Consider the following 12633-nt stretch of genomic DNA (forward strand, 5'->3'; position numbering starts at 1 on the left):
GATATCTCCTGAGCAGGGTGGTCAAAGGACCGACTCAGTCAAGCATGTGCCTTGTCCCATCCTCAGGTGACCACAGCCTGTAGAGCAAAAGGAAGCTGCTCCGTTTTGCTCCAAGCCCAAGGAAGCTGCACTGTTTCAAACTTGTGAGCTATGTGGGCCAGCAGTCCTGAAAGGACCCCTCTAGCTTGAAGTTATGCAGAACAGAGATTGTTTTGGACAGGTTTGCACAGAAGAGCACTAGTAGGTAAGGTAAGCATCTGATTGTAAGGAATTCACCTGTTGCAAAGCAGGCTAGCACTGATCAAAAGCAGAGCAACCCAAAGCAGGAAACCATGGTGGTGAGACCTCTTGATTTATTGAATTTATTTCTATTTACTGTTCACCACCCATATCAGACTCCAGACAGATTTTACTATAAATACAAATAGATTATTGAGCAGAGCAATAGCCAGAAAAAGCTGCTGAGGAACTAGAAACAACATTCCCTCAATCCTCTGTGCCTCTCACATCCTCCTCAGCAAAACCTTAAAGTTAGGTCTGGACTAGACCATTTAGGTGGCAGAGACTTCATCTTAGCTGCTTTACAGGTGGAACAATATTCAGTTGCCTGAAGAAAGCTTGCTGCTGGAGCATATAAAAGCATCACAGGAGGTGAGATTTAGGGCGCAGTGAGAGAGAGGGCTTAAGGGGCAGATTGCTCTGTGGTGCCACTACAGTGTCTTGAGATCTAATGTCTGTCTCCAATTAAGTCTCAGGTTGGATGATGGGGGTCTGGGGAAGGCTGCTGTGGCAGCCACAAGTTAAGTGTTTCTTAGAAAAACAAAACCAAGACCCTGAAGTAAAGTATTTCCAAGACTGCACACCCAAAGTTCATTGCTCCCTGGAGCATTTTATTCAGAGGGGTTCAGCAGTGGGGTGCTGCAGAGATCCCAGCCTCGCTGCTTCCCGATTGGCCCACACAATTTGGTGAATGAGGAAACCAGTCTCCTGTTCCACCTCTGTGTGGCGGAGATCAAGCTTGGTCAAAGTCTTGTTGTTTGCCAGCCCTTCAAGCAGCTGCTTCCCACCATCCTGCAAAAAGATGAGAGGGGATGGTTAAAGGAGGACATCCAAAAAAGAAGTGTATTGCTCCTTTTCCCTCCTCCCCAGGGCAACTTCTGCTGCTGTCAGTTGGAAGTGCATGAGATGGTGCCAAAAGGGATAAAGGCCTTCACCCACGTCCAAAATGTTGCTCACAGAAGTGCAGAGGAGGAGTGTAACCTTATGTAGCTCTCTGTGATATGACACATGCTAATGAGTCCCTCTGGGTACGATGTCAGGAGTTCTCAGGCTCAGGCTGGTTAATAGCACGTCTGGCAATGATAACCTGAGAGGAGTCTGCTCCCCCAGCTTACTGCTGGCTGGGGACAAATGGATTAGAAGGCTGCTCCTCATCTTGGCAGTGGTGAGAGGCCCAGTACTGGCAGTTTTCTGCCTGGGTGCCATTTCCCAGGCTGGGTTGGCTTTCCTGAGGGGAATATCTCATGTAACTTAAGACCAGCCTGCATGGGACAGAAAATGTGATGTAGCCTTAAGGAGGCAACTCGCTCTGAGACATTCCCCCCCCCTTCCATGAAGCACTGTATTTAGGGATGTGACAATTTGAACTTTTTCCTGCTGTTGCTGTTCTCTTTCAGGTACCAAATACATCTCCTGCCCCATATCCTCCATCCAGATGGTCCCCTCATCCCAACACCCTGCCTCTTAGCCCTTTTGCCAAAAAGGGCAGAGCAGAAAGGACTGGGAAGAGGTCTCTTTTTCATGGGGTATGGAGGTCAGAATTGAATGCATCTCTAGCAAAACCCCCAATTCTCCCGAAGATAATACTACCAGCCAGCTTTTGGGCTGCCATGAAACTTCACAAATGGGTAACAGGAGAGCTCATCAGAAGGAAGATGCTAAACACAGAGATTATTATTTACTAAACAAAAGTCCTTCTATCCTTTCCAACCTTTGCCCCCTTGTATCATTAGACTCAAATGGTTTTCCACATCCCGGACCATAAAACTCAGAACTCACAAAAGGTTTTCTGCCATCAAATCCTTTTAAAACCCTTGTCAAACACATTGATGCCAATCTTCCTGCCAGCAGGGACAGCTGGTCTTGCTGTCTCTTTATTTGACAGTGAGAATAATTGAGGCAGCGCAGAAAGTTTAAAAGCCAGCATGATTGCTTTTGGCTGTCTAGTTTCAGATTTCTAAAGCTCTTTTTAATCAGCAGAAGAGAAGCGGTCTGGTTTGTGGGCATGTTGCATACTGCAGCTCTTAGGGATGTAGTAAGATCTGTGGATGCTCTTCTGTCTAGAAAATGTAAGCCTGTGTTTTAGGAGCCACTTACAAGCACACAGACACGACACCCCTGACCCACCGCACCGCTCCAGGGCCGCAGGGTGAGTTAGAGAAGCTCAACAACCAAGCCAATTTTCTAACAGTCTCCTCTGAGCGTGTGATGGACAGGAGAAATTCTGGGAAGGGTGACACTATCTGTGTGCTGCTGAGTGACAGATGGCACAGCAGATCCAAAGCACAGAGGATATGCGTGAGACCCTTATCTCATGCCGCCTATCATTAACTACGCTCATGTGTGCGAAGCGTCTGTGATTCTTCCCAGACATGCTTCCTGGTTTTCAGTTTCCTGGGGAGAAAACCCCTCTCTGCCCAAAAGCCCAAAGCCTCAAAGACAGATTCAGCCCTATGAACAGAGCTAGATGTAACGAGTGAGGTAAATGCATGTTCATGCACAGAAGATGTCCTTCTCCTTCCTCACATCTGCTAGTCTCTTCCCTGCTCACAACTGATTGTTATCCTAGCAAGAATGCAAAGTGAGGGATGCATTTGCCTCTGTGGCTTTGAGACAGGCTCAGCATCTGCTTTGCAAGGCCACCACGCAGGCTCACAGAGGGAGGGAGAAGAGGCTTCTCTTACCAGCCCCAGGTGGTTGCATGAGAAGTTGATGCTTGTCAGAGTGGTGTTCTGAGCCAGGACCTGGGAGAACACTGCAGTGGTTGGCTCTGACAGGTTATTACTTCCCAGATGGAGGGACTTCAGGCTGGTGTTGGTCAGCAGGGCACGGCCGATCGCCTCCCCGCCTTTGTCCTCCACGAAGTTGAGGCGCAGATTCAGGGAGGTCAGGGTGGAGCTCTCAGCCAGGCCTTGAGCAAGAGCCTGAGCTCCCAGGTGACAGATCTGGTTGTTACACAGATTGAGGGTTTCTAATCTGCTGTGGCTGATCAGCTTGCCGAGAGCTTGTGCCCCGTTGTCCCTGATGAGATTGTGGGACAAGTCCAGCTCCAACAGGCAAGGATGATCCAGCAAGTTACGGGCCAGGAGCTTGATCTTGTCATCATCCACTTTGCTTCGTGTCAGCTTGAAAACCTGTGGGCATAAAACCCAGGGTCACTAAAGCACTTGCTTTGGACTGAGCTTTGTCCCTAACCCTCAGGGAGCTAAACCTATGGTCCACCAGACAGGATTCATCTCCCTTCACTTCAGACACCTTTAGCTAGCAGGCTCAAGTAGTTGCTTTCCTAGTGGGGAGATACTTCCAGCAAGCAGGGCATGCCACTGATGTCCCATGCCTATTCTAGGGAAAAAGGATTTGTCTCCTGGAAATGCGTGTTCCCCTCCTCTGACTGCAAAAGATCTCTCACTGGGGCCTAAATTAAAGCAAGATAAAGCTGTCCAAATGCTTGCAGCAACTAGCAGCAGAACCCACTCCAGTTCACAGTCAAACCTGTCTGAATGAACATGTGCACCAGTGGTAACCACAGTGCAATGTCCTGTGTGGCCAGGGCATCTTAATAGTCACAAGAGAGGTAATTTCTCTTCTGGAAGCCGTGAAGACATATTTCCCAAAGCCTGCTGATCTGTGGGGAGTACATGCAGCTCACTCTGGCTCCACTCTGGATAGCAATGCCCGTTGCTGTTTTGGGGGGGCTGAGTATCTGCACTGCAGTTCCCACAGAGCTGAAGATATTGTTAGTGCTTAGGAGGAAAATCCCTCATTGCTCTAAGGTAAGTGTGAGTGTTTCCCCATGCTCTTCTTGGGGGTCTTTGCTCCTCTGGGAGAGGCTGACATGTATTTACTGAGCAAAACTACCAAAAATTCCTTATGAAAGGCTCCCTCTGGACTTTTCCTCTCCTCCCTCCCAGAACTACATGAGGAGTTAGCACAGTGGAGTGCTGCTGTCCCTTATGCTACAAGCAACAAGTTTTGTGGGAGCAAGTATTTTTCTCACTGATCCTCTGACAACCTGTTCTAACAAGGACATGGCAGAACAAGATACTCAGCACCAGGCCAGCAGGTTAACATCTCTGCACTCTGACAGACTCTGTAACTTGCAAAAGGAAGGGTGTTACCAGCAAGCAAAACTGGTCCCTGTATTTCTATGCACAGGCAATTTGAAGATCTAGCTGAGGGAGTTAGGTTCAGTTTGGGGTATATTACTTTCAAGTTATGGCACATCTTCACGGCAGCAGCCAAGCTGAAGCAGTCCTGCTCAGTGAAGTTAAAGAGGCTCCACTCAAAGTTCATGCCACAGCTCTTCACACCATAAGTGAGATGAAGCTCGTCAAGGTGAGGGAGAGCAGTAATGAGATCTTTCAGGTCGTAGTGATGCGTGTAGGCCTCATTAAAGTTAGCATCCTCCTCTGTGTCAGCGAGGTCATTGCTCTCCTCCTTTTCATCCACCCGCACAGGTGGCAGGAACTGATCAATCTCCAGTTTCCGCACATAGCCTTTGCAGAGCGGGACGAGCTCTAGGACCTTTTTGGGGTCCGTGGTGCTGGGGATGAAAAACTTCAGAATGTTCTCCAGGTGACGTTCAAAGAACATCCGTTTCCAGCTGTCTCCATAGTTGGAGACATCACACACTTGCCAGCGCTCGATACAGCACCTCTTCCAGTAGTCCTCATGGCTTACTATGTTGGCAGTCACAGTGAGTGGAAGGCTGGTGGAGAGCCTGTCCACCACCTTCCTTTGGTGCTCAGGCAGAAGATAGTTCAAAATAGGGTTCTCTGGAAGGGATAAAAAGAATGAGAGGTTAGTCTGGGTGTAGGAACAATTGCTGGCACTATGGTTCTGCCCGGGCCCCTAGCTGTGTGGCCATGCCCTCCCCTCTGCTGATACTGGCTCTCTTCTCGGCTGCCAGAGGCTGGAGTATAGAGCTAAGCTGGCAGAAGACATGCAGGATTCATTTGTACATCTCCATATACGATTTCTAACTTTTACAATGAAACATCAGCGTAATTGAGTTTACTCTCATAATATTTGGGAACTGCGCCAGAAACCGAGCTCCCTATTTAAACTTAGTTTGAATGCAGTTTGTATTCAGAGCAGGAATTCTGCTCCCAAGAGAACTAATTCAGCCTTACAGAGATAGGAGAGCTTGGCCTGCCATTTGCTGAACTTTCTCCCTTTTGATTTCTAAGCATATTGAAGAGCAGTATTTGAAAACAACTGTGTGCTTTGCATGCAGGTCCTTGTGCCTATTTATCTTAACTAAAGCATTGGTCTCATCTCAAATTGATTCCTGTTCCTTTTTGCTGAGGCATACTCCTAGCTTTTAGGTCCCCCTTGTTTAAATAAAAGTTCTGTTTTCCCAGGTACTCTTTCCCCTGAGTCTCTTTCCCAGTGCTTGCCCTAAATCTCAGATGTCTTTTCTGGTAGAAGTTCTTTGTGACAAGAAATGCCAGAGAAAAGCCACTTGTACTCACACCATGAATATCTGGTTACGTATACACAGTTGTGTTGAGTAACAGAAATCATCAGTGGAGAGACCTGTCTGTGCATGGGAAACCAGATTATGAAACACAAAGTGGGGTTAGCTTTATATTTCCTCTGTTTCTGTGGCATTCCCTTCCTAAGAACACTGACAGTTTTACCACAGCCTCTTCCTGGAGTCTATTTTTCAGTGTCCTACAGCTGACACTGCAGTGACCTTCTCTGCTGAGTCCCACGACACAAGCAGAGGTGGGACACATATGGGCAGGGCTGGACTAGCTTCACTCGGGCTCCCTCAGGCCACACTGTGGGCAAGGTGCAGCCTCACAGCTCAGGTAACAGCACGAGGGTCCCCATGACAATGAGCACACTGCTTTTATGCGTGCACAATGCAGGTCCCATGCATTTGGCATTAAACTGAATGATCAGGCTGATAGGGCTGCAAGGGTGTCCCAGCTCAGACCTGTTGCTTCCAAGGAGACCGGGGGATGGGCAACCCGGTGTGCCACGACCTTCCTAGAAAGCGTGTCCTGCAAGGAACAACTCTTCCAGGAGCAGTGTCCTGCAAGGAACAACTCTTCCAGGAGTGGTGGCAGGCCTCCCTGGGCAGCAGGTGATTTCAGCAAGTGTAGCGATTTCTCAGCTACAAGTGATTCCAGCTCTTGTGATTCAGCTCTTTGTGAAATCACCGAAGGCGAACTCGGGGACAGAGAGACAGGAGCCTTTTACAGCAGTTCCCCAGAGGTAGCCTTTATTGTCCAGCAGCCCCTGTGAAGGGGTGGCTAGGGACAAGGCTGCCTACATCAGGGCTAGGGGGCAGAGGTTATATGGGGTAGGCAGGGGGTGGGGTAGAAATCAACTAGTCAACTGGGTTCAGGCTATCACCATATAGAAACAAGGCATGCTGGGGGTGGTTCACTTTCTCGCCATGACCCAGAGGAAGGTTGCTTATCTCTGGGGAAGATCATCTTGCCCTCAGACCTCTCTTCTCCAAGGGAGAGCAGAGGGCTCTTGTGCTAAGGGCTCCCAGCCCTCCACACAGACCCTCAAGTACCATCAGCTCCTGGCATAAGGCAGCACTGAGCTCCTCTGTACTGTCTTACAGTCCCAGTGTGGACATTGCCTTAAAACTATCTTTGGTCTTTGCTGCCACTTCACTGAGTCAGCCAAAAAGACAGGTAGGCCCTTTTTTCCCCCTCCCAGTCAGTTCTCAGACGAGATATGCTTCTTCTGTTTTGCTGTGTTTCATCAGTCCACCTGCTTCAAAAGCACATTCCCTGCCTGAGGATATAACTTGTCACATCACCACCAAAAGCCATGGAGGAGGGCTGAGCCTGTGAGTACAGTACTGAGATGATAGCTCCTCTGGGCAGGGAGCAATTCTCCATCTCTTTGTACAGCACTCAGTACAGGGCTCCATCCTCGAGCGCTGCCCTAATGTGTATATGAATCAAGAGCAGGAAACAGCAACTCCACAGCCCTGGTCATGGTTGAGGTGAGTCCAAAAGAGCATGGATGGAAGAAGATGTGATAGAACAAGGTCAGGACAGAGTCCCATCCTGGACAGCAGCCCAGAGGACTACAGCCATCACTGGAGTATACAAGTGCATACTTAGCAACTAAACAGTTTGTTTAACTGGCTGCCCAAGGGGATATTTCTCCCCATCTGTTCCTTTGGCAGGGCTGGGTGCCACACTCTGCCTTTCAGATGCATCTGCCTGCCTTGTTGACCCTCTGCTCTCTGGGACTGACCCTCTCTCTCTCCATGTGCCCTAGAGTAAATGTGCTCCCACTTACTTTCGAAATTGTGAATGATGTGCTGGATGCAGAGCTCAGTGAGGTGGGGGACAGTGACCAGGGACCAACTGGGATCCTCAGTGATGCAGCGGCGTGTATAGAATGAGCCATCAGTGAGGTTGGCCTGAGGTGGACATGATGGGGGAATGGCTGTGCTCTTGTCACCAGCTGCTGGCTGCTGCATCCTGCTCAGGACGTAGTTCTCCTTCAGGAGAAGCGAGGGGAAAATTCCTTGAGAGAGTCACCACCACGTGTCTGCCTGCAAAAGAAAAAGGCAGCTTTAGAAAGAAGCCAGCAATAAGAATGGTCAGCTCACACTGCTGTCCTGTAACGCACTTGACCTTTGCCTGCCTCCTCTGCTTTGGGCTGGAAGCACTGCAGCCAAACAACTATTACTCAGCCTCATCTTTATACCCTGCCCTGTGCAAAGAGGTCTCTAGGCACCACATGCAATAAGGAGATAATAACGTGGTGCTAATTCAGAGTATTGTTGAAGAGGATGGACGGGAATTGATTGTTTACTGTCTTTCCAATAAAAGTAATAGGGGAAGATGGCAGGAGCTGGGTGTAAAGCAAAGGGTTCTTCATACAGGCTGCAGCTGAACTGGGGAATTCCTTGCCACAGGATGTTGTGGATGCTAGGAGTCTGTGCAGACTCTAGGAAAAGTCCATGCAAGAGAAACCCTTTGAGAAGGATGAAATGCACAGAAGTCATGTGGCTCAGAGTGAGCAGCTGAACACAGCCGGAGGTGGGGAGAGTGCTGGAGGAAAGAACACACACTTGCATTGCTTTTCTACTCTTCTCTAGGTGTCTGTTTCTAGCCACTGTCAGACATGGGTGTTTGGGCCAGCTATCCCCTGCTTTGATCCAGTATGCCTGTTCTAATGACTCTCTAAAGACAGATGCTTTACAGGTGAATACATTATAAGTGTATTCTTTTCCTGCTTTCTTCATTATTCTCCAGCTGAACTCCTTCCAAATATCCATTAACTGATGAGATGGCTCAGACCTGTTCAGACCACACTGAGCCTAAGCAGATATGAGCTAAAAGCCTGGAGCAGAAGGAAGGATGCCTGGTCCTATTAACTTTGCAGAGCTTTCCCAGACCAAAGTTTTCCATTTGCTGTTTCCTATTGCAGCCTCAAGGCCTGCACTCTCAGACATCAGAATCCCACATGTGTGGTTATTGCCTGGAAGTCCTAATGGTTCTCTAACCAGCCAGTCTGAAAGAGGCAGAAAAGACACCAGGAAGGAATCATCCACGTGAGTTCTGGGTTCCACAAGAGCATTTAGGTCTGGTGAGCATCCCCCAGGGCATACAGACCCACACTGATCCTTACTGGGACTAACTGGACTTAACATGGCTGCAGCACAGGGCTGGGCAGTTCACCAGAGCTGCCCTGCCCTGCCGCAGGAGACCTAAAAGAATCATGAGACAGAGGTGGATGGCAATGTCAGAGGTGAGAACACCTTCCTGAAAGACCAAGAGGATTCCTCAGGGCAGTGGTGGCCTTGCACCACCACAGGGTCAAAGGATCCTGTGGAAGGATAACTGCCATGTAGTATCTTTGGCCACCATATCCCTCACCTGAAGGATGGTTTGATCCCAACCAGCTCCTTTGTGAGGGATGTGACCCACACAGTGGTCCCTAGACGAACCATTTTAGTCCTTCCTTCTCCTGCACAAGGTTGCTCCCTTCACCTCTGCCTTCCCAGCTTCTGTCAGCACTGCCCTCTCTCTCCCTGAAAGCTTTGGAGCTGGCTTTGCTAGTGTTATTCCCTCTGCTCCTTCCCCCTCCAAAAGGCGTCTGAGGAAGGGCCTGCAAAAGAAGAAAGAGAGGAGATCTGTGAAATGCTGAGGTCTAGAGGAGAGGAGCAAATGATTCATGCTGCAAATATGTCAGCAAAGGCTTCTTGAAATGCACTTGAGGCAGGCCTGAGAGTGACAGTCAGGAAAGGGTGGAGATGGCAGTGGCAGGGCATTCTCTGGCCTAGAGCAGGAGGAGGAAGGGTGCCAAGGGCAGGGAGGCTGTATTTCCTGGGAGGCAGTGGTGTACAGATGACAAAGGTAAAGGCTGTAGAAAAAGGGAGCCTGATCTGAAGAAGGGTGGATGTGGAAGGAGAAGGAATGAGTGATAGGCAGCTGTGAGGATAGACTGGGAGTCCTTTCCCTGCAAAGCTCCTCATGCCCTAAGGAAGGTGCTACGACGATGGGCCACCTTTCAGGGGGAAGAGAAGAGGCCTGATTCTCCACAGCACATTAACACAGCTGAAAACCAGCTCCTGGTGCTTGATGGACTTCAGTGGAAGGGCAAAACACAGCTAGAAGGCAGTGAGGTGGCATTAATAGAAGTGACTGGGAAAATTGTTTTCTCCTTGCTCAGTCCTTTGTCCTATTCAAAAAGCATCTGTATCATTTTGTCCCCCAGGCCAATCACAGCTAATTGGAGCTTCTGATGGCTTTCCTGACCTTTTGGAAACAATCACTAAAGGCCAGCTGTTGGGGGGAGCCAGTGCAGCATTGGTGGCCTAGGATTATTCCCTGTCTGTTCCAGCAGATGATCCGATTGCCTGCTTACTGAAGGCAGGTTGATTTTCAGAGGGTAGGTAACCCATGGCACATGCAGAGCTGCTGAGTGGGCTCCAAGAGTCAAGGCAGGAGACACAGCTGCCCTGAGGCAGAGCTGTCCAGGCTGCTGAGAAGCTTTCCCTTGATCTGAGCCCCAGAACAAGCCAGCTCAGCTGACTCCACCATCCCTACTTGTCATTCACTATAAGGCCAACAGGAACAAGGCTGCAAAGCATCCAGATCAACCCCATGCCTGTGGTGCCAAGTCTGACACTGAGCCACTGCTCCCAGTATATCCATTGCCACCACGCCAGCATGGTGAACACACCTGCCAGGTGCCCTCACCACCAGTGGAAGGGCCTCCTTCACTGCACACCCTCTCTGCCTTGGCTGCAGGAGTCTCACCCAGCCAGAGCTGACACACCAAGCCAGTTTCCAGAGCCAGGTTTGCTAAGCACGTATTTAAACACCGGGAAGCACTGTAATTCACTGTCAATAAACCAAGCCAACAGCGTTAACGCACGCTCCTTCCCACCTGCTCTATCAGTCACCTATCCTAAAAAAGATTTATTAGATGATATACAATGAATGGAACCATGTAGTAAATTCCCAGGTTTTGTCATTTAACACCCAGATCAGACTGAAAAGTAAATAATGCTAGAACTTCTTAAAAAAATAAAGGAAATCACACTTCCTTTCCCCAGGAGGAACTGACTGAACAGAAACTGAACAGAACTGAACAGAAACCTACTGACACAATCAAATTATGCTGCTACTAACATGCCTAACAAACCTTCTTCAGCTGAACTTGTTTTGATCTGGAACTAAAAGATTTTTGCTCTTTTCATTAACACCAAATCCCAGAGAGACCAAAAAAGAAGAGCTGCATGGAAACTGGTGACCTTTGGCTGATGCTCCTACCAGCATTACAGAGACCCAATAAATGGAACAACTGTAAACACTGTGTTTACTGGAGAGTTTGTAAGAGCAGGATAAATTATTTCTGAGGGTGGTTATGCTCCAGCCAAGATTGCATTTGCACTGAAGCTCCATCTGCCCATTAATTGAGGAAGCTCTTATGCCGCTGCAGCAGCACCCTGAAAATGCCAGTTGTTCTGCAGGTGTGCTGGCCTTTGTGCTGTTACCTGCAGTCCAGGCAAGCCAGCCTGAGTCTGGCTAACACCACTGATCCCACTGACACCTGTGGGGACTTGCCATGCTCTGTGGCACTTCCAAAGCCTAATGCTAAGTGTGCATTAGGACACCATGTTGCAGGCTAATCCAGGGGTTGAGACACTGCAATGAGCTTTAAGTGAGTTAAAAAAAAAAAAAAAAAAAAAGGACCAAATGAGGAATCTATTTAGCTTCAGATATAATGAAATTTGTCTGTAATGGGAGATTGGGCAGAGTGAGGCCAGCTGGCCATTTGGGAATTTGGTTAATGTCACTGCTGTAATCCAGGCGGTGTGAAGGGCCAAAACTGGTCCTGGATCTATCTCTCTTAGCATGATCTGGGAAGAGCCACTGCCTCAGTGGGATGTCAGAAAAACGAAAGCCCTTTCGGGCCTGAGCACTGCCCACCGCCCCGGCCGCGGAGAACGCCTGGATGCTGCTGAACGCCGCGGCCCCCGCCAGCCCCCCCAGCCCAGCTCCATGGGATGCGGGCCCTGCGCTCCCCCCTGCCAGCCAAGCTCTTCTCCAGAGACCCCGAGAGGGAAGAAAACCCCTTAGCGCGGCCGCTTCGTTACGAATCAGACCTGCGAACTGCCGGGGGAAGAGCCCGGCCACCGGCACTGGGTGCCCCCAGCCCCGGCAACGCGGCGAGAGCACCGGGGCGTCAAACGCGAGGGTCCCTCCCGACCCCTGGGCCTGGGGACTCGGCTGCCGGCTCTGTCCTGCTGCTGCGGGGCAGGGAACGGGACCAGGGCCAGCCCGGCCCCCGCGCTCGCCACCGCCGCTGTCTCCACGGACGCGGCCGTTGCCGGGGCGGGGCTCGTGGCGAGCGGGGCTCGTGGCGAGCGGGGCTCGTGGCGAGCGGGGCTCGTGGCGAGCGGGGCTCGTGGCGAGCGGGGCTCGTGGCGAGCGGGGCTCGTGGCGAGCGGGGCTCGTGGCGAGCGGGGCTCGTGGCGAGCGGGGCTCGTGGCGAGCGGGGCTCGTGGCGAGCGGGGCTCGTGGCGAGCGGGGCTCGTGGCCGGGTCCGGGCCAAGCCTACGCAGGGCGCGGTGCTCCGCGGCCGCTGCCACACGGCCTGCCCACTGCCAGGGCTTGCGGGGCGGCAAGAACCGCCAGGAAGGCAGAGGGACGGGATTTGGGATGGCGCAGCCCGTCACCACGCCCCGCTGCAGCTGCTGAGAGTTAGTGCCGGCTCCCTTTTCCAGCACGGAGGAGATGTGTGAGCTCACCACCACGCTCCACGAGTGCTGGGCGGGGTGGGGGGGCACTTGCCGAAGTCCCGGACGCTCCTGCAGCAACAGCAGCTGCTGTGACACCATGGCATCATGGAAAG

At 50.8% G+C, this 12633-nt stretch overlaps 1 protein-coding gene across 1 annotated transcript; it reads right to left on the reverse strand.

The window, feature by feature from the left end:
- Positions 1 to 348: 348 nt before the first annotated feature.
- On the reverse strand, positions 349 to 12103 carry TCTE1 (t-complex-associated-testis-expressed 1). The gene is made up of 5 exons (XM_048296715.1): positions 11885 to 12103; positions 7558 to 7816; positions 4486 to 5054; positions 2964 to 3413; positions 349 to 1071 (listed from the first exon to the last, which is right to left on the reverse strand). Exons 2-5 carry the CDS (start codon positions 7739 to 7741, stop codon positions 895 to 897), a joined length of 1380 nt encoding a protein of 459 aa, XP_048152672.1. The 5' UTR covers positions 7742 to 7816; positions 11885 to 12103; the 3' UTR covers positions 349 to 894.
- Between the last annotated feature and the right edge of the window lie 530 nt (positions 12104 to 12633).

This window comes from Corvus hawaiiensis, chromosome 3, assembly GCF_020740725.1.
Source record: "Corvus hawaiiensis isolate bCorHaw1 chromosome 3, bCorHaw1.pri.cur, whole genome shotgun sequence".
Taxonomy (NCBI): domain Eukaryota; kingdom Metazoa; phylum Chordata; class Aves; order Passeriformes; family Corvidae; genus Corvus; species Corvus hawaiiensis.